A 23,328-nucleotide genomic window follows, 5' to 3' on the forward strand; every position below is an offset into this window, starting at 1 on the left:
GGTTTTCTGATGGAGTAAGTAATGAAAGGGTTAGAGAGATGTATGGTAATAAAGAGCGTGGTTAAGAGAGCAGAAGAGGATATGTTGAAATGGTTTGGTCACATGAAGAGAATGAGTGAGGAAAGGTTGACAAAGAGGATATATGTGACAAAGGTGGAGGGAACAAGTAGAAAAGGGAGACCAAAGTGCAGGTGGAAGGATGGAAAGAAAAAGATTTTGTGCGATCGGGGCCTGAACATGCAGTAGGGTGAAAGGCTTGCATGGAGTAGAGTGAATTGGAACGATGTGGTATACTGAGATCGACGTACCGTCAGTGGACTGAACCAGGGCATGTGGTACATCTAGGGTAAACCATGTAAAGGTCTGTAATGCCTGTATGTGGATTAGGAGCTTTGGTTTCAGTGCATTATACATGAAAGCTAGGGCATTGATGTGAGGGGATGTGGCCTTTGTCTTTTTCATCTATATATAGGTGAGAAAAAATATATACACTTATTTTTTGTGAAGTAACTAGGATGACTTCGAAAATCACTTGGTAACTTTAGACATAACGTCATCTGGGTGTATGGTTGCGACAGCGTCTGTTGAGACTCGCTCATTTTCCGTGGATAATGAAAGTATTCTTTATATGCATATATTAATATTTATTTATATCTTTATATGTATATTATTTGAACTTCAGGAAAATCAGAGAAGGTAGTGTGTATGAAAGACATATGGCACAAAATCATCAGTATTTGAAATTTAAAAAATCTGTTAAAGAACATATATGATTGTTATAAGAATTTTGCATTATTTAAAGAAAAGATTTGAAATTCAGTTAAGCATATTCTGAACACCTATGCACGTATCATGATAGATATAAAGTAGTAAGTATAACATAATTATCTTTGCATACCAAATATGGATATAAAAACTTCCTACGTAAAATTCATATGTATTCCCTTAATTTTGTGTATGATAGAAATGTTGGTGAATACATAAGAATGATTACCTTTCAGAAACATAAGGAACGTAGAAGGATATGATAAACGAGAAACTTAATTGATCGAAAACTTGTTGAAACACTAACGCTTCTTGACCTATTTGTATTAAATCTTCGTCTCTTCTGCAGATTAAAGAAACCGCATATCTATAAATGGAAAGACAATAACGCTAATTGAGGTCTTTGGTTATAATCAAATTCGAATGTAGGAACGAATTGATGATTAACACCGTTACTCTTACATAGCTACCGAATAAAAAAAATGGCTTTTGATAATTGCTTAGGGTAAACATAGTGATACCAATTCTAGCCTAGCCCAACTGCAAATGACATAATACAGAGAGTAGTCTTCGACTTAACATGTATAATTGTGAAGGTTTCCTGAGTTCTCAGCTCGATAACTTAGCTATAACTGCGAGTGGACAAAGATCCAACTCTTGGTTTCTCAAACGAACGACAGATACTAGATATATGAAGAATGAGACGTATGGTGAGGAGCGGAGAGAAAGTTTCTACAGCAAACGTGAAGAGAAAGAGATGGAGGGATATGTACGTGAAGGATGGACCTCGTCACTTAGAGGCTCGGCGTCTGGTATAAACCGTTGGGGGACGAGGGTTCGTCGTAGCTGTAACCGTTGCCATTACCGTTACCGTTAAGCCCATTACCATTGCCGTTGGTCAAGCCATTCCCATTTCCATTAACGCCATTACCATTGACCCCATTTCCGTTAGTAACGCCATTACCATTGGCACCATAGCCATTGCTGTATCCGTTGCCATTAACTGCACTGTTTCCATTTCCATTGGTGAGACCATTACCGTTTCCATTTCCATTGACTCCATTACCATTGGTGTAGCCATTTCCATTGACTCCATTACCATTGGTGTAGCCATTTCCATTCACCCCATTACCATTGGTGTAGCCATTTCCATTGACTCCATTACCATTGGTGTAGCCATTTCCATTGACCCCATTACCATTGGTGTTTCCATTTCCATTGACTCCGTTACCATTGGCGTAGCCATTTCCATTGACTCCATTACCATTGTTGTAGCCATTTCCATTCACCCCATTACCATTGGTGTAGCCATTTCCATTGATTCCATTGCCATTGGTGTAACCATTTCCATTGACTCCATTCCCATTGGTGTAGCCATTTCCATTGACTCCATTACCGTTGGTGTAACCATTTCCATTGACTCCATTACCATTGGTGTAGCCATTTCCATTTACTCCATTACCGTTGGTGTAGCCATTTCCATTTACTCCATTACCGTTGGTGTAGCCATTTCCGTTGATTCCATTGCCATTGGTGTGGCCATTTCCGTTGCCGTTACCGCTAACGCCATTACCATTGGCACCATAACCATTGCTGTACCCGTTGCCATTAACTGCACCGTTTCCATTTCCATTTGTAAGACCGTTACCGTTTCCATTTCCATTGATTCCGTTACCATTGGTGTAGCCATTACCGTTGCCATTCAGGATGCCATTTCCATTGTATACACCATTTATGATACCATTAACAATGTCGTTTGAATATCCGTTGCCATTTCCATTGACCAGTCCGATCTGAGCGTTGAGATCATAGAACTGTTGGGCGGTGGAACAGTCGAAGTTGTACCACCAGTCACACACGAAGTACTGCTGGTTGAAGACGGTGCCGTTGGGACAGAGGAAAGAGTCGCTCCTGCCATCTGCCTGACAGATGTGGAACACCTGCCGAAGACAAGAGACATTAGGGAACCACCTGTGCGAGATATGTAGGTTGGGACTGTCGTTGAAGACAAGGGACCAAGGCTGCAATTATTACTGACCAAAATGGCTGGGTTGGAGGGAAAAAGTAAAATCAGCCACCAATATTAGATGTGACTATTAGAAATAGCATGTGCTATAAAAGTTACCAAGGATAATATCAAAGAAAAAGTTTTTTATATGCGAGAGAAAGTTCTTAGAATCCCATAAAATGCAGCCAAATGGGCACAGTAAGACTCACTTGCCAGCAAACCTCCGAACTATAAGACTCACCTTGTAACGAGCTTTGAGGGCACAATTAATACACCTGGCAGACAGACTCGGCATCATTATAGAACTTACCTGACCACCAACCTTGATGACACTATAAGACTCACCTGGTACCCAACATTGAAGGCACTATAAGACTCTCCTGGCAGCCAGCCTCGGGGGCACCACTATAAGACTCACCTGGCAGCCAGCCTCGGGGGCACCACTATAAGACTCACCTGGCAGCCAGCCAGCCTCGGGGGCACCACTATAAGACTCACCTGGCAGCCAGCCAGCCTCGGGGGCACCACTATAAGACTCACCTGGCAGCCAGCCTCGGGGGCACCACTATAAGGCTCACCTGGCAGCCAGCCTCGGGGGCACCACTATAAGACTCACCTGGCAGGCAGCCAGCCTCGGGGGCACCACTATAAGACTCACCTGGCAGGCAGCCAGCCTCGGGGGCACCACTATAAGACTCACCTGGCAGCCAGCCAGCCTCGGGGGCACCACTATAAGACTCACCTGGCAGCCAGCCTCGGGGGCACCACTATAAGACTCACCTGGCAGCCAGCCTCGGGGGCACCACTATAAGACTCACCTGGCAGCCAGCCTCGGGAGCACTATAAGACTCACCTGGCAGCCAGCCAGCCTCGGGGGCACCACTATAAGACTCACCTGGCAGGTAGCCAGCCTCGGGGGCACCACTATAAGACTCACCTGGCAGCCAGCCAGCCTCGGGGGCACCACTATAAGACTCACCTGGCAGCCAGCCTCAGTATCAGCGTAGTATCCGGGGATTTGTCCGGCGCAGGAGAATCCGGTGACGGGGACAGAGGCCAGGATGGGGTAGTCCACGCCGGGCACACCTCCGCCTCCAATAGCTTGACCAAGGGCAAGGATGGGGTCCACGTACCCGTTGTAGACACCGTTCCCGTTAATGGAACCGTTACCGTTGTTGCCTCCGTTCCCGTTAATGGCACCGTTACCGTTGTAGCCTCCGTTCCCGTTAATGGCACCGTTACCGTTGTAGCCTCCGTTCCCGTTAATGACACCGTTACCGTTGCTGTAAACCCTGTTGCCGTTTGCTCCGTTACCGTTGCTTAAAACACCATTTCCATTAACTCCGTTGCCATTGTTATAACCACCGTTGCCATTTATTCCGTTGCCGTTTCCATTTGTTATACCATTAGAATATGCACTATATCCGTTACCATTTACTCCATTGCCATTTGTGTTTCCATTGTTGTATCCATTATTTCCATTAATACCATTACCATTTCCATTTATGATACCATTTCCATTACCGTTTCCGTTGACTCCATTAGAATATCCATTTGCAAGTGCGTTACCATTTCCCCCATTGCCATTGGTGTAAACTCCGTTGCCATTGCCACCATTACCGTTGACCCCATTACCGTTACCATTGCCATTACTTATTCCATTGGTATAAGCACCATTTCCATTTTCTCCGTTACCATTGCCTCCATTTCCGTTGAAGCCATTGGTAGGTGGAAGATAACTTTGCTGGGCCAAACATAAACCAGTTAAACCTGTTGATAAGATAATTTGTTGACATAAATTATATATGCATTAATTAAATCAGACATTAATGTTAGTGGAAAATGTAAAGTAACCATCTAATGTGGCTTTGTTTTACCGTTGGAAATGCAGAATATAATGCATGGGAACTCAAAGCTTTCTCTCCAGTAAATCACGTTAGTAAAAAAATGTTATCTAGAGAAGTGTATCACTTGCTAAAGATGGTACATTGTGATTTGGCTAAGGCAGAAAGAGAGGGGTTGTTTGTTTATTTGCAAAGATGAATATGGAGATAGATGAACACAAGTATTATGTAATGGCAGATGAGAATGAAATATGGAAACTGGATAACGTCAGTGGTAAAATTAACGAGCAAGAACAGTGTTGAATTTGAATATGAAATAAATAAAACAATATGTGTAACACTATGACGGTATCATCAGAGTAAGTGACTGCTAGAAGCTGTTAGGAAATCCTTACATGTTAGATTGATGTAGATTGATGTTACGATGGATTATATATTGTTTACTTCAAATGAATATCGTATATATGAATGTAAGGGAAGTTGCATAGCCTATAACATTGAAAATTCATTCTCGATACAACAAGGAAGTAAATTCATCTCATGATAAAGATCACAATGAACGTTTGTAAATGCTAGACTTAATTAAAAAGTGCGAATAATAGTTTAGTTCCTGTTGCATCAATACTTGCGACAGACACAGGTGCAAAACAATCCGTAGAATATATCAATGTATGCATGTAAATAAGTTCATGTAGATGTATTTATAGAAAATGTATGCACATCGATGACAAGTAATAGAAATATACTTGAAAATTGGCTTACCAAGGTATATAAGGAATCTTATAGACATCCTTAAATTTTCGGATAATGCACAGTGTATGAAGGAAATTCAGGTATTCCGATTTCTTTTGTAAGAGGAGAAACCTAAGCTGAAGACCCAGCAAGAAGCAGGGGTGAAGAAGCGAGCTGCTGTGGTGGTGTGTGTGTCGCGCGGCGCCTTATATACCCAGCTAGTGGCCAGGCAAGCAAGCGTCACGGGTCAAGGTCGCCAGAAAGAGAACGGAAGAGCAAGGCTGAGTTGCCTGCATGATTGGCTGGCTGCCTCCGTCCGGCCGATATGTTACTTAACTTACCCATGATGAATACCTATATATATATGAAGGACCTAGTAATTCTTAGTGTGGAGAGGGGTATTATCACTGGACTGAAATACAACATGAATGATCGTAGTTCACAGTGATGAAACATTCGGTCTTTTTGGATGAAATGTATTAAAGAGATGTATTGGGCGAATCATGTAAAGTGTCACATACAATATGTAGTTTTTGCTTCGTGAAATAGTCCAAAAATAGCCGAAGTAACTGGATCTGAATAGTTTACTTTGTACATTTGTCTCTTGAATAATTTTAGTAGGTAGAATATATTCGAAGGTGTAACATAAACGTGAACCTAAAAGAAGTCTATCAAGGTGTGTATATATATATATATATATATATATATATATATATATATATATATATATATATATATATATATATATATATATATATATATATATATATATGAAGGTGATGTCGCATTTCAGTAGGAGTTCATAAACTTTTATTGAACATGTAATTTTTCTATTCATGTGGCACGACGTGTTTTCTGGTGAAAATTCACCTCATCAGGTTCCCATGCTTAATAAAGCTGTTTAAGTCCCAACATGACACTTGAGTCTCGCCGTCTAATACCAATCAGAGTAGACCAAGCAATATTGGTCAGCTTTGTGTGGCAGTCACCGTGTGAGGGAGGGTGATTAAGGGGGGTCACGCGGCGGGGGTTCACTTGGGTAGCTGGATGTTATCCCTAACAACTTTTCATTTTCATGACAATGTTCAGCGATCGCATTTTTGTGGTCATCCCTGCGTACTGAATGACGGTGCCAATAACACTTCTCTGTTACAGTTTTTTTTCTGTCTGGTCTACATATATTTCTTTACATGCCTTACATTTGACGGCGTAAACATTTTCAGCTGTTGCATAATTTGGCATACTAATTATTAAGGTCTTACTGATGGTGTTATTACACTGGAAGGCAACATTACAAGCACTGGGCAACAGTAAACATTTAGTCTTATCTATATTTGTCACATTTTTGGTTAGAAGCATAAAATGTCTTCCTAGCTTTCCAGTAAGCTTTGGTCACAAACCAATTGGGATAATATAACTGCCTAAAGATACGTCTTATATGACTGCGTTCGTCAACCAGGCCTGTGGAATCACATATCCGTAGTGCTCTTAAAAACATAGACATAACCACAGACTTGATTTTGTTTACAGAAGTATCATGTACTGGGAATTAGTGAATGAAACTCAGAGTTGGTAAGCTTCCTGTAGATTTTAAAGGACAAACAGTCAGATTCTCTATCTATCAACACATTAAGAACGGGCAGTTTGCTTTCTTTTTCCAATTCCATCTTGAATTTCATTGTGGGGTGGATGTTACTTAATCATTAAAGGGGGCGAAGGTTCTGGGAGCACTGAAGAATATGTGGCTAGAACGTGATCTCTGTGAGCAAAAATGGTTATGTTTGAAGGAACAGTAATTCCAACAATACTATATGGTTGCGAAGGATGGGCTTGTAGATAGGGTCTTGCGGAGGTGGGTGGATGTGTTGGAAATGAAATGTTTAAGGACGATGTGTGGTGTAAGGTGATGTGATCGCGTAAGTAATGAAAGGGTAAGAGAGATGTGTGTTGACAAGAGTGTGGTTCAGAGAGCAGAAGAGGGTGTACTGAAGTGGTTTGGACACATAGAGAAAATGAGTAAGGAAAGAAAGGTTGACAAAGAAAATATATGTGGCGTAGCAGTTAGCATTTCTGACCATGACGTATTCACGGGCCGCGCAGGGTCGAGGGCATAGGTTCGAATCCTACTTGCGGCATTCGGTGCACCGTCAACCCAGCTGTTCATTCACCCAAAGGGGTTGATCGATAAAATGGGTACCTGGTGCAGGAGAGGGTGTATATATATATATCGCAAGGAACCAGACGAAAGAATGGCCCAACCCACCCACATACACATGTATATACACAAACGCCCACACGCACATATACATACCTATACATTTCAACGTATATATAGAGAGCTTGGGAAGTGAGTCAGTTGTTGTTCGCTGATGATACAGTGCTGGTGGCTGATTCATGTGAGAAACTGCAGAAGCTGGTGACTGAGTTTGGTAAAGTGTGTGAAAGAAGAAAGTTAAGAGTAAATGTGAATAAGAGCAAGGTTATTAGGTACAGTAGGGTTGAGGGTCAAGTCAATTGGGAGGTGAGTTTGAATGGAGAAAAACTGGAGGAAGTGAAGTGTTTTAGATATCTGGGAGTGGATCTGGCAGCGGATGGAAACATGGAAGCGGAAGTGGATCATAGGGTGGAGGAGGGGGCGAAAATTCTGGGAGCCTTGAAGAATGTGTGGAAGTCGAGAACATTATCTCGGAAAGCAAAAATGGGTATGTTTGAAGGAATAGTGGTTCCAACAATGTTGTATGGTTGCGAGGCGTGGACTATGGATAGAGTTGTGCGCAGGAGGATGGATGCGCTGGAAATGAGATGTTTGAGGACAATGTGTGGTGTGAGGTGGTTTGATCGAGTAAGTAACGTAAGGGTAAGAGAGATATGTGGAAATAAAAAGAGCGTGGTTGAGAGAGCAGAAGAGGGTGTTTTGAAATGGTTTGGTCACATGGAGAGAATGAGTGAGGAAAGATTGACCAAGAGGATATATGTGTCGGAGGTGGAGGGAACGAGGAGAAGAGGGAGACCAAATTGGAGGTGGAAAGATGGAGTGAAAAAGATTTTGTGTGATCGGGGCATGAACATGCAGGAGGGTGAAAGGAGGGCAAGGAATAGAGTGAATTGGAGCGATGTGGTATACCGGGGTTGACGTGCTGTCAGTGGATTGAATCAAGGCATGTGAAGCGTCTGGGGTTAAGCCATGGAAAGCTGTGTAGGTATGTATATTTGCGTGTGTGGACGTATGTATATACATGTGTATGGGGGGGGTTGGGCCATTTCTTTCGTCTGTTTCCTTGCGCTACCTCGCAAACGCGGGAGACAGCGACAAAGTATAATAAATAATAATAAATAAATATATATATATATATATATATATATATATATATATATATATATATATATATATATATATATACATATATACAGACATATACATGTATACACATGTACATATTCATACATGCTGCCTTCATCTATTTCCGCCGCCGCCCCGCTACACATGAAATGGCACCCCCTCCCCCCGCGTGCGCGCAAGGTAGCGCTAGAAAAAGACAAGGCCACATTCGTTCACACTCAATCTCTAGTTGTCATGTGTAATGCACCGAAACCACAGCTCCCTTTCCACATCTAGGCCCAAAAAAACTTTCCATGGTTTACCCTAGACGCTTCACATGCCCTGGTTCATCCATTGATAGCATGTCGACCCCGGTATACCACATCGTTCCAATTCACTCTAAACCTTGCACGCCTTTCACCCTCCTGTATGTTCAGGCTCCTGTATATTCAGATAGAGATTAAGAGTGAGCGAATGTAGCCTTTTTTTTTTTTGCCATCCTGGCGCTACCTTGCTGTGAGAAGAGAGAGAGAGAGAGAGAGAGAGAGAGAGAGAGAGAGAGAGAGAGAGAGAGAGAGAGAGAGAGAGAGAGAGAGAGAGAGTGGGGGCTATTTCCTGTGTGGGTGGCTAGCGACGGGAATGGGTGAGGGCAGCAATTATGAATATATACATGTGTATGTATGTATGTGTGTATGTGTATGTATACGTATATATGCGATGATACATATAAGTATGTATATGTGCGTGTATGTTCGCTTATCAGTCTATCTATATATCTATCTATCTATCTATCTATCTATCTATCTATCTATCTATCTATATATATATATATATATATATATATATATATATATATATATATATATATATACATGAATGACATCCAGATGAAAAATAATATTCTGTAATTCTGAACAAATTTAAGATTATGGAGGGACCATTGCTTCATCACTGACTACAAACACAGCAGTAGAGTAGTGATAAAGAATACTAATCAACAAATGTAATGAGGTGCTAAAACTGTTTTCACCATGAGAACAGACAAGATGAGTGCAGAGTGAGTAGGAGGAAGAGAAATGATAACAAAAAGGTAAGCTTTCTTTTCAGCTTTATATTCTTAATGATGAGAGACTCATAATAAATTATTGTTTTTTGTGATATCAACACTAATGTAAGCAGTTAGTGCAAAATAGGAGTGTTGCCTAAAGTGTGAATGGTTTGTATGGTATGCATTAGGTTCATGTGAATACAGTAGTTAATGGACAGCTAGCTGCTCAGTTGTGCTATATGTTATTATTTGTGTTCATTTTTTCTTTTCATTTCAAGCTAGAAGTTTCAGTTTTCTAAATTGTTTCTTACATTTTTCATATGTATATATATGTATGTGTGTGTGTGTGTATATATGTGCGTGTGTGTGTGTATGTGTGTGTATGTGTATATATATATATGTATATCATCCCTGGGGATAGGGGTGAAAGAATACCTCCCACGCATTCCTCGCGTGTCGTAGAAAGCGACTAGAGGGGACGGGAGCGGGGGGCCAGAAATCCTCCCCTCCTTGTATTTATATATATATATATATATATATATATATATATATATATATATATATATATATATATATATATATATATATACATATACATATATATATATATATATATATATATATATATATATATATATATATATATATATATATATATATTCCTATGAGCCCACGGGGAAAATGAAACACGAAAAGTTCCCAAGTGCACTTCCGTGTAATAATCACATCATCAGGGGAGACACAAGAGAGAAATATAACAATCAGTTGATAAACATCGAAGAGACGAAGCCAGGACGCCATTTAGTAAACATGTGACTGTCCACACACGAACACACACACACACACACACACACACACACACACACACATATATATATATATATATATATATATATATATATATATATATATATATATATATATAAATATAGTTGATGGGATTGCCTTGATTAGGGCCTCAGCCGTGCCGTCTCAGCTAACATGAAAAAGTGTGTCAGAAGTGGAGAGAGCAAGAAGTGGGTGACCATATTGGAAGTGGAAGAATGGAGCGGAAAATGATTTGGAGTGATCGAGGCCTGTACATGCAGGAGGGTGAAAGGCGTGCACGGAATAGAGTGAATTGGAACGATGTGGTATACAAGGGTCGACGTGCTGTCATTGGACTGAATCAGGGCATGTGAAGCGTCCGGGGTAAACTATGGAAAGGTTTGCGGGGCCTGGATATGGATAGGTAATTGTGGTTTTAATGCATTAAACATGGCAGCTAGAGAATAGATGTGAGCGGCTGTGGCCTTCGTCTTTTTTCCTGACGGTACCTTGCTGACGCAGAGGTTGGAGATATATGGAGACAATATATTTAACAATTATTCTCACTGAAGTAACTCTGGGAGAAATTCCTCTATTTTTCGCTCAGAACATGATTTTCTTTCTAGAGATGTGATCTATTGTAGACTTTAAAAAAAACTGTATAGTTACAGCGGGATGACTTAAATCTATAACAGCTTTCCAGTTAAGCATAACCTCGTCTGGGTTCATATGGTTGCAGCAGCGTCTCGTGAGACTCGTTCATTTTCCCGTTTTCTTGGGTCTTGCAGTTGATGGTATGGAGACTCTCAGAGGTGGAATTTCAGTGTTTTATTCAGGCTCTGAATGGAAGTCTGGCCGAACACAAGGAAAACTGGTGGAACGTTGGGAATCGTGTGGTTGGTTGGAGGGTGTTGGGTAACTCTTGTAAAATACTGGTCCTCTGCTGTCTTTCTGCCCCTCATATCGTCGGCAGATGTGCGTAGCTCTCTATCTACAGGACCTGGCTGTGGTTAAGGTTTGCATCATTGTGCCACCTGTATGGTTTATCGGATGTCACAGGCGATATCCTGCAGAGCTTATATGATGTAATTGATGATCTACATAACGCTTTTTACGGTAATGTCCGCTAGCTTGCTCTGGTATAATTCTTTCTAGCACCACATGCTTTGTTAGCACGTTTTTGCTTCAAGTGGAGAAGACTTGAGTCTACAGCGATAGCACAGGGTAATGTAGTTAAGCAAGAACAATATCTACAAGAGCTACCTCAGTTGAGTGTAAACAGTGACACTAGGACAGTGTATAAGCTGCCAGCAGACCTGCCATCGATGGGTGTGAGGGAAATTTGAATGAACGCTTGCTGTTGCAAACGTTCTAGCTAATTCACAAATTTGATATACACAAAAACTTCGTTAACTTACATAGTATGAAACCGATGACTGTTACGTTATGGGATATGGTATGTGATAGTATTTCCAAGGAAGTTGTCTTGGTATAAAATCAGATGTCTTCTCTCGATACACTTAGGTTTTGACATGCATGAACTTCATGCAATATGAGGTGGATAATGAGAGTGTTTTTCACATGCATATATATCTTTTATTACGAATATATATGTTATTTGAAACTCAGGAAAATCAGATATGGTAATATGTATGAAAGACATATGGCACAAGTATTACCAGTATTTGACATTAATAAATTTGTGTACGAACATATGTGATTGTTATAATATATTATATCATCATTGGGGAATAAGATAACATGAAATTCAGTTTAGCAAACTCTGAGCATATGTATATATGTACATACCACATTTAGTGTACTACATACATATCAATATTGCACATAGATACGGATGGATATAAAGACTTTGTAGAATTTACAAGCAGTTCCTTAATGTGGTATGTAATGTCAGAGTTTGCGTGGCTGGGCACAGAGAAAGATTGTCTTTGACGAAACATAACACAGAACATATCAGGACATGATGAACGAGAGAAACTGGCATGATCGACCAACATTGAAACACTGACGTTCCTGAGCTATTGCAATAAAAACATCGTCACTTTAATGGATCAAATAACTACGTATTTATAAATGGAAAGAGAATGACAACACTAAATGAGGTCTTTGGTCAAAAGAAAAAAGAACCTGAACATAAAGAGGATTAGGTAATTAACTCAGTTATTCTTATGTAATTACCAAACATGAAATACCTGCTATGAGTATGTTGAAGGAGAGTAAACCTGGTAGTACATAATCTAGCCTAGCCCAACTATATATATGACAAAATACAGAGAGTAGTCGACTTAATACCTATGGTTATGGTTGATTTCCTGAGTTCTCAGGTCGATAACTTAGCTATAACTGCGTGTGGACAAAGATCCAACTCTTGGTTTCTCATACGAACGACAGATACTAGATATATGAAGAATGAGACGTTTGGTGAGGAGCGGAGAGAAAGTTTCTTCAGCAAACGTGAAGAGAAAGAGATGGAGGGATATGTACGTGAAGGATGGACCTCGTCACTTAGAGGCTCGGCGTCTGGTATAAACCGTTGGGGGACGAGGGTTCGTCGTAGCTGTAACCGTTGCCATTACCGTTACCGTTAAGCCCATTACCATTGCCGTTGGTCAAGCCATTTCCGTTACCGTTGCTTCCATTACCATTAACGCCATTGCCGTTGGTGTAACCGTTACCATTAACCCCGTTCCCATTGGTGTAACCATTTCCGTTAACTCCGTTACCATTGGTGCTACCATTACCATTGACAAGGCCATTCCCAATACCATTACCGTTGCCTCCATTACCATTACCTCCATTGCCATTTGTGTAACCATTTCCATTAATGACACCATTGCCATTACCGTTGACTCCATTGCCATTACCGTTAACTCCATTGCCATTACCGTTAATTCCGTTGCCATTGGTATAGCCATTTCCATTAGTGACGCCATTTCCATTACCGTTAACTCCGTTGCCATTGGTATAGCCATTTCCATTAGTGACGCCATTTCCATTACCATTGCCGCCATATCCATTAGGGTAGCCATTTCCATTAGCTGCACCGTTTCCATTAACTCCATTACCATTGGTGTAGCCATTTCCAATGCCGTTACCATTAACGCCATTACCATTACCGTAGCCGTTGCCATTAATTACACCATTTCCATTTCCATTAATAAGACCGTTGCCATTTCCGTTTGAATATCCATTTCCATTTCCATTGACACCATTACCATTTGCGTACCCATTTCCATTGACACCATTACCATTGGTGTACCCATTTCCATTGCCGTTTCCATTAACACCATTACCATTGCTGTATCCATTGCCATTAACTCCACCGTTTCCATTTCCATTGATGATACCGTTTCCGTTTGAATAACCGTTTCCATTCCCATTCACGATGCCATTTCCATTGACACCTCCATTCCCGTTACCATTACCTGTACCATATGTGTAGCCATTCCCATTACCGTTGGTGTAACCATTACCGTTTCCATTTCCGTTACCGTTGCCATTTCCATTGCTATAACCATTACCGTTTCCATTTCCATTTCCGTATCCATTTCCATTACCGTTGCCATTTCCATTACCGTTACCGTTGCCATTTCCATTACCGTTGCCATTTCCATTGCCATTGCTATAACCATTACCGTTTCCGTTTCCATTTCCGTATCCATTCCCATTACCGTTGCCGTTACCATTTCCATTGACCAGTCCGATCTGAGCGTTGAGATCATAGAACTGTTGGGCGGTGGAACAGTCGAAGTTGTACCACCAGTCACACACGAAGTACTGCTGGTTGAAGACGGTGCCGTTGGGACAGAGGAAAGAGTCGCTCCTGCCATCTGCCTGACAGATGTGGAACACCTGCCGAAGACAAGAGACATTAGGGAACCACCTGTGCGAGATATCCAGGTTGGGACTGTCGTTGAAGACAAGGGACCAAGGCTGCAATTATTACGTTACTGAATATTATTATTGTTGTAGAAAAGGAAGTAAAGGAAGGTAGTAATGTTATGATATTCAATGATGTCATGTGCTGTAAACGTATTCTTATTAAGTTGACAAATGGAATATCAATAGTGATTTGTTCTTACATATTGTGACAGAGGCTTAGAAGACTCATCTGGGAGGCAGTGATATCTGCATTATGATAATCACTTGGCAAAGAGTCTGGACGTTACTGTAAGACTCACCTCATAACCATCCTCGGGGATAGTGGCTAGGGCTATCCGAGACTCACATGGCAGCCAACCTCATGGCATTATAAGGCTTACCTGGTATCCAGACCCGGGGCAATCTAGGACTCGCCTTGTAGCCAGCCTCTGTGGCACTATAAGACTCACCTGGCAGCCAGCCTCTGTGGCACTATAAGACTCACCTGGCAGCCAGCCTCAGGGGCACTATAAGATTCACCTCGCAACCAGCCTCAGGGGCACTATAAGACTCACCTGGCAGCCAGCTTCAGTGGCACTATAAGACTCACCTGGCAGCCAGCCTCGGGGGCACTATAAGATTCACCTGGCAGCCAGCCTCGGGGGCACCACTATAAGACTCACCTGGCAGCCAGCCTCGGGGGCACTATAAGACTCACCTGGCAGCCAGCCTCGGGGGCACTATAAGACTCACCTGGCAGCCAGCCTCGGGGGCACCACTATAAGACTCACCTGGCAGCCAGCCTCGGGGGCACCACTATAAGACTCACCTGGCAGCCAGCCTCGGGGGCACCACTATAAGACTCACCTGGCAGCCAGCCTCGGGGGCACCACTATAAGACTCACCTGGCAGCAGCCAGCCTCGGGGGCACCACTATAAGACTCACCTGGCAGCCAGCCTCGGGGGCACCACTATAAGACTCACCTGGCAGCCAGCCTCGGGGGCACCACTATAAGACTCACCTGGCAGCCAGCCTCGGGGGCACCACTATAAGACTCACCTGGCAGCCAGCCTCGGGGGCACCACTATAAGACTCACCTGGCAGCCAGCCTCGGGGGCACCACTATAAGACTCACCTGGCAGCCAGCCTCGGGGGCACCACTATAAGACTCACCTGGCAGCCAGCCAGCCTCGGGGGCACCACTATAAGACTCACCTGGCAGCCAGCCTCGGGGGCACCACTATAAGACTCACCTGGCAGCCAGCCAGCCTCGGGGGCACCACTATAAGACTCACCTGGCAGCCAGCCTCGGGGGCACCACTATAAGACTCACCTGGCAGCCAGCCTCGGGGGCACCACTATAAGACTCACCTGGCAGGCAGCCAGCCTCGGGGGCACCACTATAAGACTCACCTGGCAGGTAGCCAGCCTCGGGGGCACCACTATAAGACTCACCTGGCAGCCAGCCAGCCTCGGGGGCACCACTATAAGACTCACCTGGCAGCCAGCCTCGGGGGCACCACTATAAGACTCACCTGGCAGCCAGCCAGCCTCGGGGGCACCACTATAAGACTCACCTGGCAGCCAGCCAGCCTCGGGGGCACCACTATAAGACTCACCTGGCAGCCAGCCAGCCTCGGGGGCACCACTATAAGACTCACCTGGCAGCCAGCCTCAGTATCAGCGTAGTATCCGGGGATTTGTCCGGCGCAGGAGAATCCGGTGACGGGGACAGAGGCCAGGATGGGGTAGTCCACGCCGGGCACACCTCCGCCTCCAATAGCTTGACCAAGGGCAAGGATGGGGTCTAAGATACCATTACCATTGATGAAACCGCCGTTACCATTTCCATTAACTGGGTAGGGATATCCACCATTGCCGTTTCCATTTCCATTGCCATTACCATTTACTGCACCATTCCCATTGCCGTTTGAATATCCGCCATTTCCGTTGCCGTTTATTCCATTTCCATTTGCATAACCACCGTTACCGTTCCCATTAACGCCATTACCATTTCCGTTGCCATTTATTCCATTTCCATTTGTGTAACCACCGTTACCGTTCCCATTAACGCCATTTCCATTTCCGCTGCCGTTTATTCCATTTCCATTTACGTAACCACCGTTACCGTTACCATTAACGCCATTACCATTTCCGTTGCCGTTTATTCCATTTCCATTTGTGTAACCACCGTTACCGTTCCCATTAACGCCATTACCATTTCCGTTTACTCCATATGAATATCCTCCGTTTCCGTTAGTCGCAACTCCATTTCCGTTTCCGTTGCCATTACCGTTTCCATTACCACCATTACTGTAGCCGTTGCCTCCATTACCATTTCCATTGCTGTAGGCGCCATTACCATTTCCCCCATTGCCATTAGCTCCGTTACCGTTGAGGCCATTTGTCGGAGCCTGGTAACTCTGTTGCTGGGCCAGGCAAACGCCTATCAGAGCTGTTGAGAAAACGTTTAGGTGTGAATTGTGGGCAAAATATTAAGATTATGATAACAAGAGAATGTAATCGTGTCAGAATGTCCATCAAGTTATATAATTCAGGTTCTCCTGAGTATCATCTCTGCTCTGTCCAAAAGGCAGTCAAAAAATAATATAACGTCTTTTTTGAAAGGCTTTATCTTTTTTTCTGATGAGGAGTTAAGTTGATCCGGATCCAGGTGGCTGGATATAAAGCGAAGAATATCTTTCATGACTGTTAGTTGGAGAGACGTGGAGTTGTGAGCTGGAGACATTGTAAGGGATTCTATGGTGGGTTGCTTGAGGGCATAATGATCAAGAGAAGTTTTAGAAAAAACATAAGAAACGTAGTCAAGTTTATAGATCCTTGGGTTCAAGCGACGATCCTCGTGTTCAATCAGCTCCCTGGTACAGTTGTATTCAATCCCAGGTTACTTAAGATATATTCAAGAGTCTCTCTTGATTTACTAGATGAACAGACTCTGGAAGTTGAAGATTTTAAGAGTGATTCTTGGGAGCGAGGACATGAAAATAGGGAAGTGAATGCCCTTGACAGACTCTTAGCTTCAACTGCTACGTATATGTTGTTTGATCTAATGATAGTAGACTGTTTAATGAGTCATTAAGCCATAATCATTACATACAAGTTAAACTGACATATTTCGGATTATCCATTCATTCCGGGTTGGTTACAAGGTTATTTTTGCCAAGTCAGCGTCAAGATATAACCACTAGTCAAATAACCTTTACAATTCCTTCAATGTTCTACACAGCTCTAAGATCATTCAGGCTCTCGCTGTATATATGGCCCGCGGCTATCTATCATAAAGTACTGTAATTATCTAAAGTTCCAATTAACTTTAGAACTAATATTTAGTGAATATAACGATTGCTGAAATGGTCCTACTCTATGCTTATCCATCCTCGTATCGGAAGGAAATCTAAGTGGATGTACGTAAGTGGTGTTATTGTTTGATCTTGTGTCTTATAAAGCTATCATGTATTGTCTTAGGTCGCTATCTCGTTTTTCTCTAGTACCTCTCTATCATGAGCTGAGGGTGAGCTTTATGTCCAGGTTTCACACAAGTCAGTCAGAGAAGAAACGGGTGATGAAAAGGTAATCTTGTCACAGGCCAAGAAGAGGACTTTATATCACAATCTTGTTGCCGTGTGTCTGTATGTAACGGGAATGAACCTTGGAGTGACGTAAGATGATTGTCATGACTTCGAATAAAAAAAACGTCGCTCTGTGTGAAGATGTTTTAAACATTTTTTTTTCAGGTCACTAAGGTCAGTATGAATGAATAAAAGATCGGGAAACTAATTTCCAAGAAAAACGCATTCTCTCATCATCATCAGCGAAACAAAATGTTTTTCTCTAAAAGAATTGTGTAAAGTCGTTAATTTGTGATTTTCACAAGAAATGTCATATAATCTAAACAAACATTATTTTGTTTATGCGAGAAAGATGATAAATACGAAAGAAATAATCTTCGAAGAAAAGGTTTATATTTAGAACTGACTGTATCAAGTCTGTCATTATAAAGGCACATAGTTTTGATTTCCTTCAGAGTAGTGAGAAACATTCAGTGGTTATTTTTAAAGCCAGATATGGTACTTAAATAATAATAATAATAATAATAATAATAATAATTATATCACTACGACTACTGCTACTACTTCTAGCATTACTACTAATGACAACAACAACAATAATGATAATAATAATAATAATAATAATAATAATAATAATAATAATAATAATAATAATGATAATACTAGTGATAATGATAATAATAATAATAACCTGCATCAATGAATTAACTGTATATCGCAGCCACTGATTTATGTGCATCGCGGGAGAAAATGCTTTGCAGAAGGAAAGCCTACCGGGAAGAGATGGTAAGATCGAGCACAATAGAACGCGGGGAAACACAAGCCTAAAAAGGAGTTCAATCTTGCAGAGCAGAAGTATATTTTGAGGGTAACAACTAACGATAAACTGAAGTGATGCGACGAGTAAACGAAGGGAACGTTATGTAGTTGGAGGGGAGTGTAAAGATGAGAGATTATGGGTACTCTTCACAGATAGACCAACATAGAGAGAGAGAGAGAGAGAGAGAGAGAGAGAGAGAGAGAGAGAGAGAGAGAGAGAGAGAGAGAGAGAGAGAGAGAGAGAGGAGAGGAGAGGAGAGAGAGAGAGAGAGAGAGAATGTGACAATACTGATGTCATGAAGGTTTATGAAAAGCTGAAATAGCGATGTGGTTGAGAGATGAGTCAGTCAGTGTTGGTGTCCTTCTGTTGATGGCGTAATTGTATGGTGAAAAATCTAAGACGAAAAAAGTAAATAATCAAACCCAATGAATATGTATATGAGGCTATATCCTTCTTTGAGATCTAATGTGCACAGAAAACTATCTTATAAGTTATCAAGATATAACTGATAAAGATAATAGGAAGTTAGAAACGCCAACGGAATCTGTACGTTCTCTCACCATCATGCTCACGACGGAGAGACACACACCAATAAACTCATTGAATTCACTATACCTTCGACATTACCGTCCTTTGACCTGACTCTCATAGGTCATGTCAAAGGCTCTGGGTTGAGTAACGTTCTAGCTTTGGCAAGAAAGCTAAAAAAAATGACATAAACAAAGAATAACCAAAAAAAGTTTCCCTCATACGCAGGCAGTCATAATTAGGAGAAAGTTCTGGTTTGAATATCATGTTTATTCCTGAAGGAAAGTGTGTTTGTCAGCGATTTCGTAACGTGGACTGTGGTCAGCTATAATATACCGGAAATGAAGTCAGTTATAGCGGCTTGAAAATGAGATCACTTATAACCGAGCGGACTGGAGGTTAGTGGCTTAGAATTGTGGTCATTTATAGTGGTATGTGATGTGTTCGGCTATAGTGGTCTGTGTGCGTGTGTGTGGTCAGCTATATTGGCCTGGGTGTGTGGTCAGTTATAGTGGTCTACAAGTGTGGTCAGCCGCAGAGGCCTTGGGTGTATGGTCAGCTATAGTAAATTGTCAACGCTGAAGGTAGAGAGTGATGAAGGTCCAATACTACATACCCGACTCTTTAACCTTTAAAGCTGTTTGAACTGAAAGAGGAACAAGACAAGCGGGGGAGATTATGTAGGAAACTATTTGTTCTATTTGGTAGAAAGGAACTGAGAAAGCTCCTTTGGAAACTTGCCTCTAATGGAAGGTTAGCAAACTGGTTGATAAAAGTCGTAACTTATTTTCTACATGGAAAGGAGTGACATGAATGTATTCAGGATCATATATGAGATCTTGCAATGATGGTCACTGAAAAAAAAAGATGTATCGCATGTTTTAGAGATTTCTTTAAGTGATATGTTTGTGACGTCCAAGTCTTCAAGACGAATTGTTCTCGAGACAATGACCGTGTGCATGAAGCCGTGCATTACATAACTACAATTGCTCAAAATCGGAAATTGGATAACTTTTTATCTCACGAGCTTTCGTGTGAAAACTGAAACAATTGCATAAACATAAGAAACAAAGAGAAAAACACGATTGATCTATAGGATTTGTATATTAGCTGACTTGTTTCATAAAATAGCAGAGACTATTGAGAAAAGACATGTTTTGTATACCACTGACAATCATCAATTAATGTAGGACAGATGATGGAAATTACATATTTTCTGTGATTATTGCTCTTGATCTTTGTATTGCAAAGGTCAAGACTTATGTCTAAAACCTGCTTACTTCGTAACGGTCATGACTTTAAACACGTTTAATATATATCCTCTTTTTACACACCACTAAACTCACAACCTCAGCCTGGCGGCCATGACCGGCATACTTGAGAAATATTCGGCTGTTGTGCGAGAGCCGCAGAACACAACCCATCCAACCCAAGCTTGACCAGCTCACTGGCGTCTCCTGGCCTACTGCTGCACTCTCACTCTCGTACCTCTATGGTAGCCTAGTTGCCAGGGCCGCATTTATGGGATCTGATAACACAGTAACAACCAGCCGGGTTTCTATGTAGCTTGCTCTACTGTACTGAGTTCTATTTAAGATCACTGCAATGATGATACTCGAATGAAAGAACCACAAGAACGTGTTATTTGATATTTCTTGAGTGTGGGGGACTCGGGTGTATAAGGCGCTTGTTAGATAAGATGTTAGAAATTGCTTGAAACTCGAAGAACTGTATAGGTATAACTAGCTAGTACGAAACTAGTGCTGAAGAATAACTTACCCGCGAATAAGAGCTTGCTCGTGATCCTTGCCATTGTGAGTGGACAGATCCTTATGATCCAAGAAAGAAGTGATTTCCAGCCGAGGGTTCTTCCTTCACGCTGGAGCAATCGACGTAGTGGAAACGCAAGTCCTGAGAAGAAGGAGGGAAGGCGACGACAAGCTGAAAGCGAGAGTAGTGGCTGCTGGTGGAACCCTCTCGCCCTTATATACGTCGTCGTTAGTTTTGCAATCGTTTCGCGGCTACAGCGGAAGAAGAGAGGTAGAGAGACGGAGGCAGAAGCGCTCGGTCAGGGTCACAGCGAAGACCTTTGCTCCACATCCTGACGCTGCTAGGCTCGCGGGCCGGCCGGCGGTGCTACCTCGGCCAGGAATCCTGTGTGTGGGTTACCACTCGTCCTCCTCAGGACCCTTCATCCGCCAGCCCATCATCCTGGCTCATCGGCTCTTCCTTCAACTTCGAGTTCCTCAGTTCTTAGATTCTAGCTTCTTTTTTCCCCTTTTCGCTCTGTTTGGCACTAACTGCTGTTATCAGTATTGGCAATGAAAGTAGAAATAGCTGAAATGATCATAGCAGAAAGAGATATATAAGCAGCAGGAACAACAGCGACAGCAGTAATAGCAATAGTAAAGTAAGAAGTAGTTACAATCATGGTTGTTGTCTTGAGTAGCAGGTGTAATTGTTGTGGTATTTGTAATATATCTCACACTGACAGTAATCACGAAGTTGTTATGTAATCTTTATTCTAACAATTGTAAAAGTGGTAGGTAAAGTACTAGGAAGTAGATAGTAGTAGCAGTAGTAGTAACAGCAGCAGCGGATACAGCACTTGTACTACAACTACTAATATTACTACTACCATGTTTCCATGACGCACGCTTGGGTTATGGTCAGTGTCGAGCGGCCGATGTATAATAGTAGAACACTCACATACACACAGGCGTACACCCTCACCCACAATCTCCACACTACAAAATGTAAGTCCCGTACGTATATCAACATGAACAGAAAAAGAATGGGTAAACACGAACGCACGGATACACACACACACTCCCGTATGCCCCACGCAAATACAAGCGTTCACTCATACACACACGAACACAAACCCATTATGCCAACTGAAAATAGATGATAGAGTTTTCCTGATCTCATCATCTCAGCGATTTAAGGTTAAAGAATAACTTAAAAGTAATAGATGCAAACGTAACTGAAGCAGTAACGTATGTTACTGCTTCGTCCGTTCAATCACAGATTTCCCACCATAACGAAGAGATTTGAGGGAATAGGGTTTACGCTACATTTGCGCCCTGTCTCGATACACGAGGCTATACACCTTTCTTCCGTCAGACCAAATGCCCGACGAAAGTTTAGCGTTTAGCGTGACCTCCCCAAGATCATCAGGTATGCTTATGGTGCCACCTCATCTGCATTCAAGATCGTAAGACTTCCTACCTTCATGAGTGGTTTATGAGCGATAGTGAGGCTGATGATGGCTGAGTACTCGAACCCGAGCGTGATGGCTGGGTCATCACACTCCTCATTACCTGCGTGAGGATTCATGTGCTGGTAGTCGTCATAAGGTGTAGTTTGGCAGGTTACCACGTAGAGGCAAGATCTGCCAGTGATACCTGTTGTGCTGCGAGCGTATGAGGTGAGTGAATGTCAGTATGTGTGTTCACGATTTTTTTTTTTTCTATCCGAGAATTCGTAAGTGCGCGCATGTGTGTGAGTAATTACCTATTTGTACTGTACGGGGAGGGAGTAATACACTCGTGGAGCTCCATCTCTTGAACATTCTCTGCTATCGTATGACTTTATGTATGCCGTCCACCACCATCTTACACTATATTTGTTTACATCTTTTGTAACAGGTGCCTTAATTTCGTGTTATGTCCTCTGGTTGCTCAGTTCCTACATCTCTCGAAGAACTGTTCACTGTCCACGTCATCCATCAGCTTTAGAAAATCAAAGGTTTTTATCAGGTTACCCCTTACTCCTCTCTCTTCCAAGGTGGGCAAATTTATAACGTTTATGCTTTCCCTGTAACTTAGTTCTCGCAATCCTGATACCATCTTTGTTGCCCTCCTCTGGACCTTCTCGATTAGCTCTTTGTGCTTCTCTGGGTATGATAATCAAACTTCAGAAGCACATTCTAGTTTTGTCCTTATCTGGAATATGAAAATCATGCATAATATTTCCTTATCT

At 42.2% G+C, this 23,328-nt stretch overlaps 2 protein-coding genes across 2 annotated transcripts; both read right to left on the bottom strand.

Annotated features, from left to right (window-relative positions):
• Positions 1-648: 648 nt before the first annotated feature.
• Positions 649-5,539, bottom strand: LOC139750263 (uncharacterized). Its single transcript, XM_071664836.1, has 3 exons — positions 5,380-5,539; positions 3,753-4,543; positions 649-2,705 (listed from the first exon to the last, which is right to left on the bottom strand). The coding sequence occupies exons 1-3, from the start codon at positions 5,405-5,407 to the stop codon at positions 1,560-1,562; spliced, it is 1,965 nt and encodes a 654-aa protein (XP_071520937.1). The 5' UTR covers positions 5,408-5,539; the 3' UTR covers positions 649-1,559.
• Positions 5,540-12,096: 6,557 nt separating this feature from the next.
• On the bottom strand, positions 12,097-21,313 carry LOC139750264 (uncharacterized). The gene is made up of 3 exons (XM_071664838.1): positions 21,124-21,313; positions 16,068-16,861; positions 12,097-14,396 (listed from the first exon to the last, which is right to left on the bottom strand). Exons 1-3 carry the CDS (start codon positions 21,155-21,157, stop codon positions 13,050-13,052), a joined length of 2,175 nt encoding a protein of 724 aa, XP_071520939.1. The 5' UTR covers positions 21,158-21,313; the 3' UTR covers positions 12,097-13,049.
• Between the last annotated feature and the right edge of the window lie 2,015 nt (positions 21,314-23,328).

The sequence above is a fragment of the Panulirus ornatus genome, chromosome 9 (genome assembly GCF_036320965.1).
Source record: "Panulirus ornatus isolate Po-2019 chromosome 9, ASM3632096v1, whole genome shotgun sequence".
NCBI classification, from domain to species: Eukaryota; Metazoa; Arthropoda; class Malacostraca; order Decapoda; family Palinuridae; genus Panulirus; species Panulirus ornatus.

What these genes read in the sequence shown, in the direction of transcription:
- LOC139750263 (XM_071664836.1), bottom strand. Translation starts at nt 5,407, where the DNA reads ATGTCTATAAGATTCCTTATATACCTTG. An exon ending in AAGATTCCTTATATACCTTG is followed by an intron (nt 4,544 to 5,379) that starts GTAAGCCAATTT and finishes TCTTATCAACAG; the next exon opens with GTTTAACTGGTTTATGTTTG. An exon ending in ATACTGAGGCTGGCTGCCAG is followed by an intron (nt 2,706 to 3,752) that starts GTGAGTCTTATA and finishes TGTCTTCGGCAG; the next exon opens with GTGTTCCACATCTGTCAGGC.
- LOC139750264 (XM_071664838.1), bottom strand. Translation starts at nt 21,157, where the DNA reads ATGGCAAGGATCACGAGCAAGCTCTTATTCGCGG. An exon ending in GAGCAAGCTCTTATTCGCGG is followed by an intron (nt 16,862 to 21,123) that starts GTAAGTTATTCT and finishes TTTTCTCAACAG; the next exon opens with CTCTGATAGGCGTTTGCCTG. An exon ending in ATACTGAGGCTGGCTGCCAG is followed by an intron (nt 14,397 to 16,067) that starts GTGAGTCTTATA and finishes TGTCTTCGGCAG; the next exon opens with GTGTTCCACATCTGTCAGGC.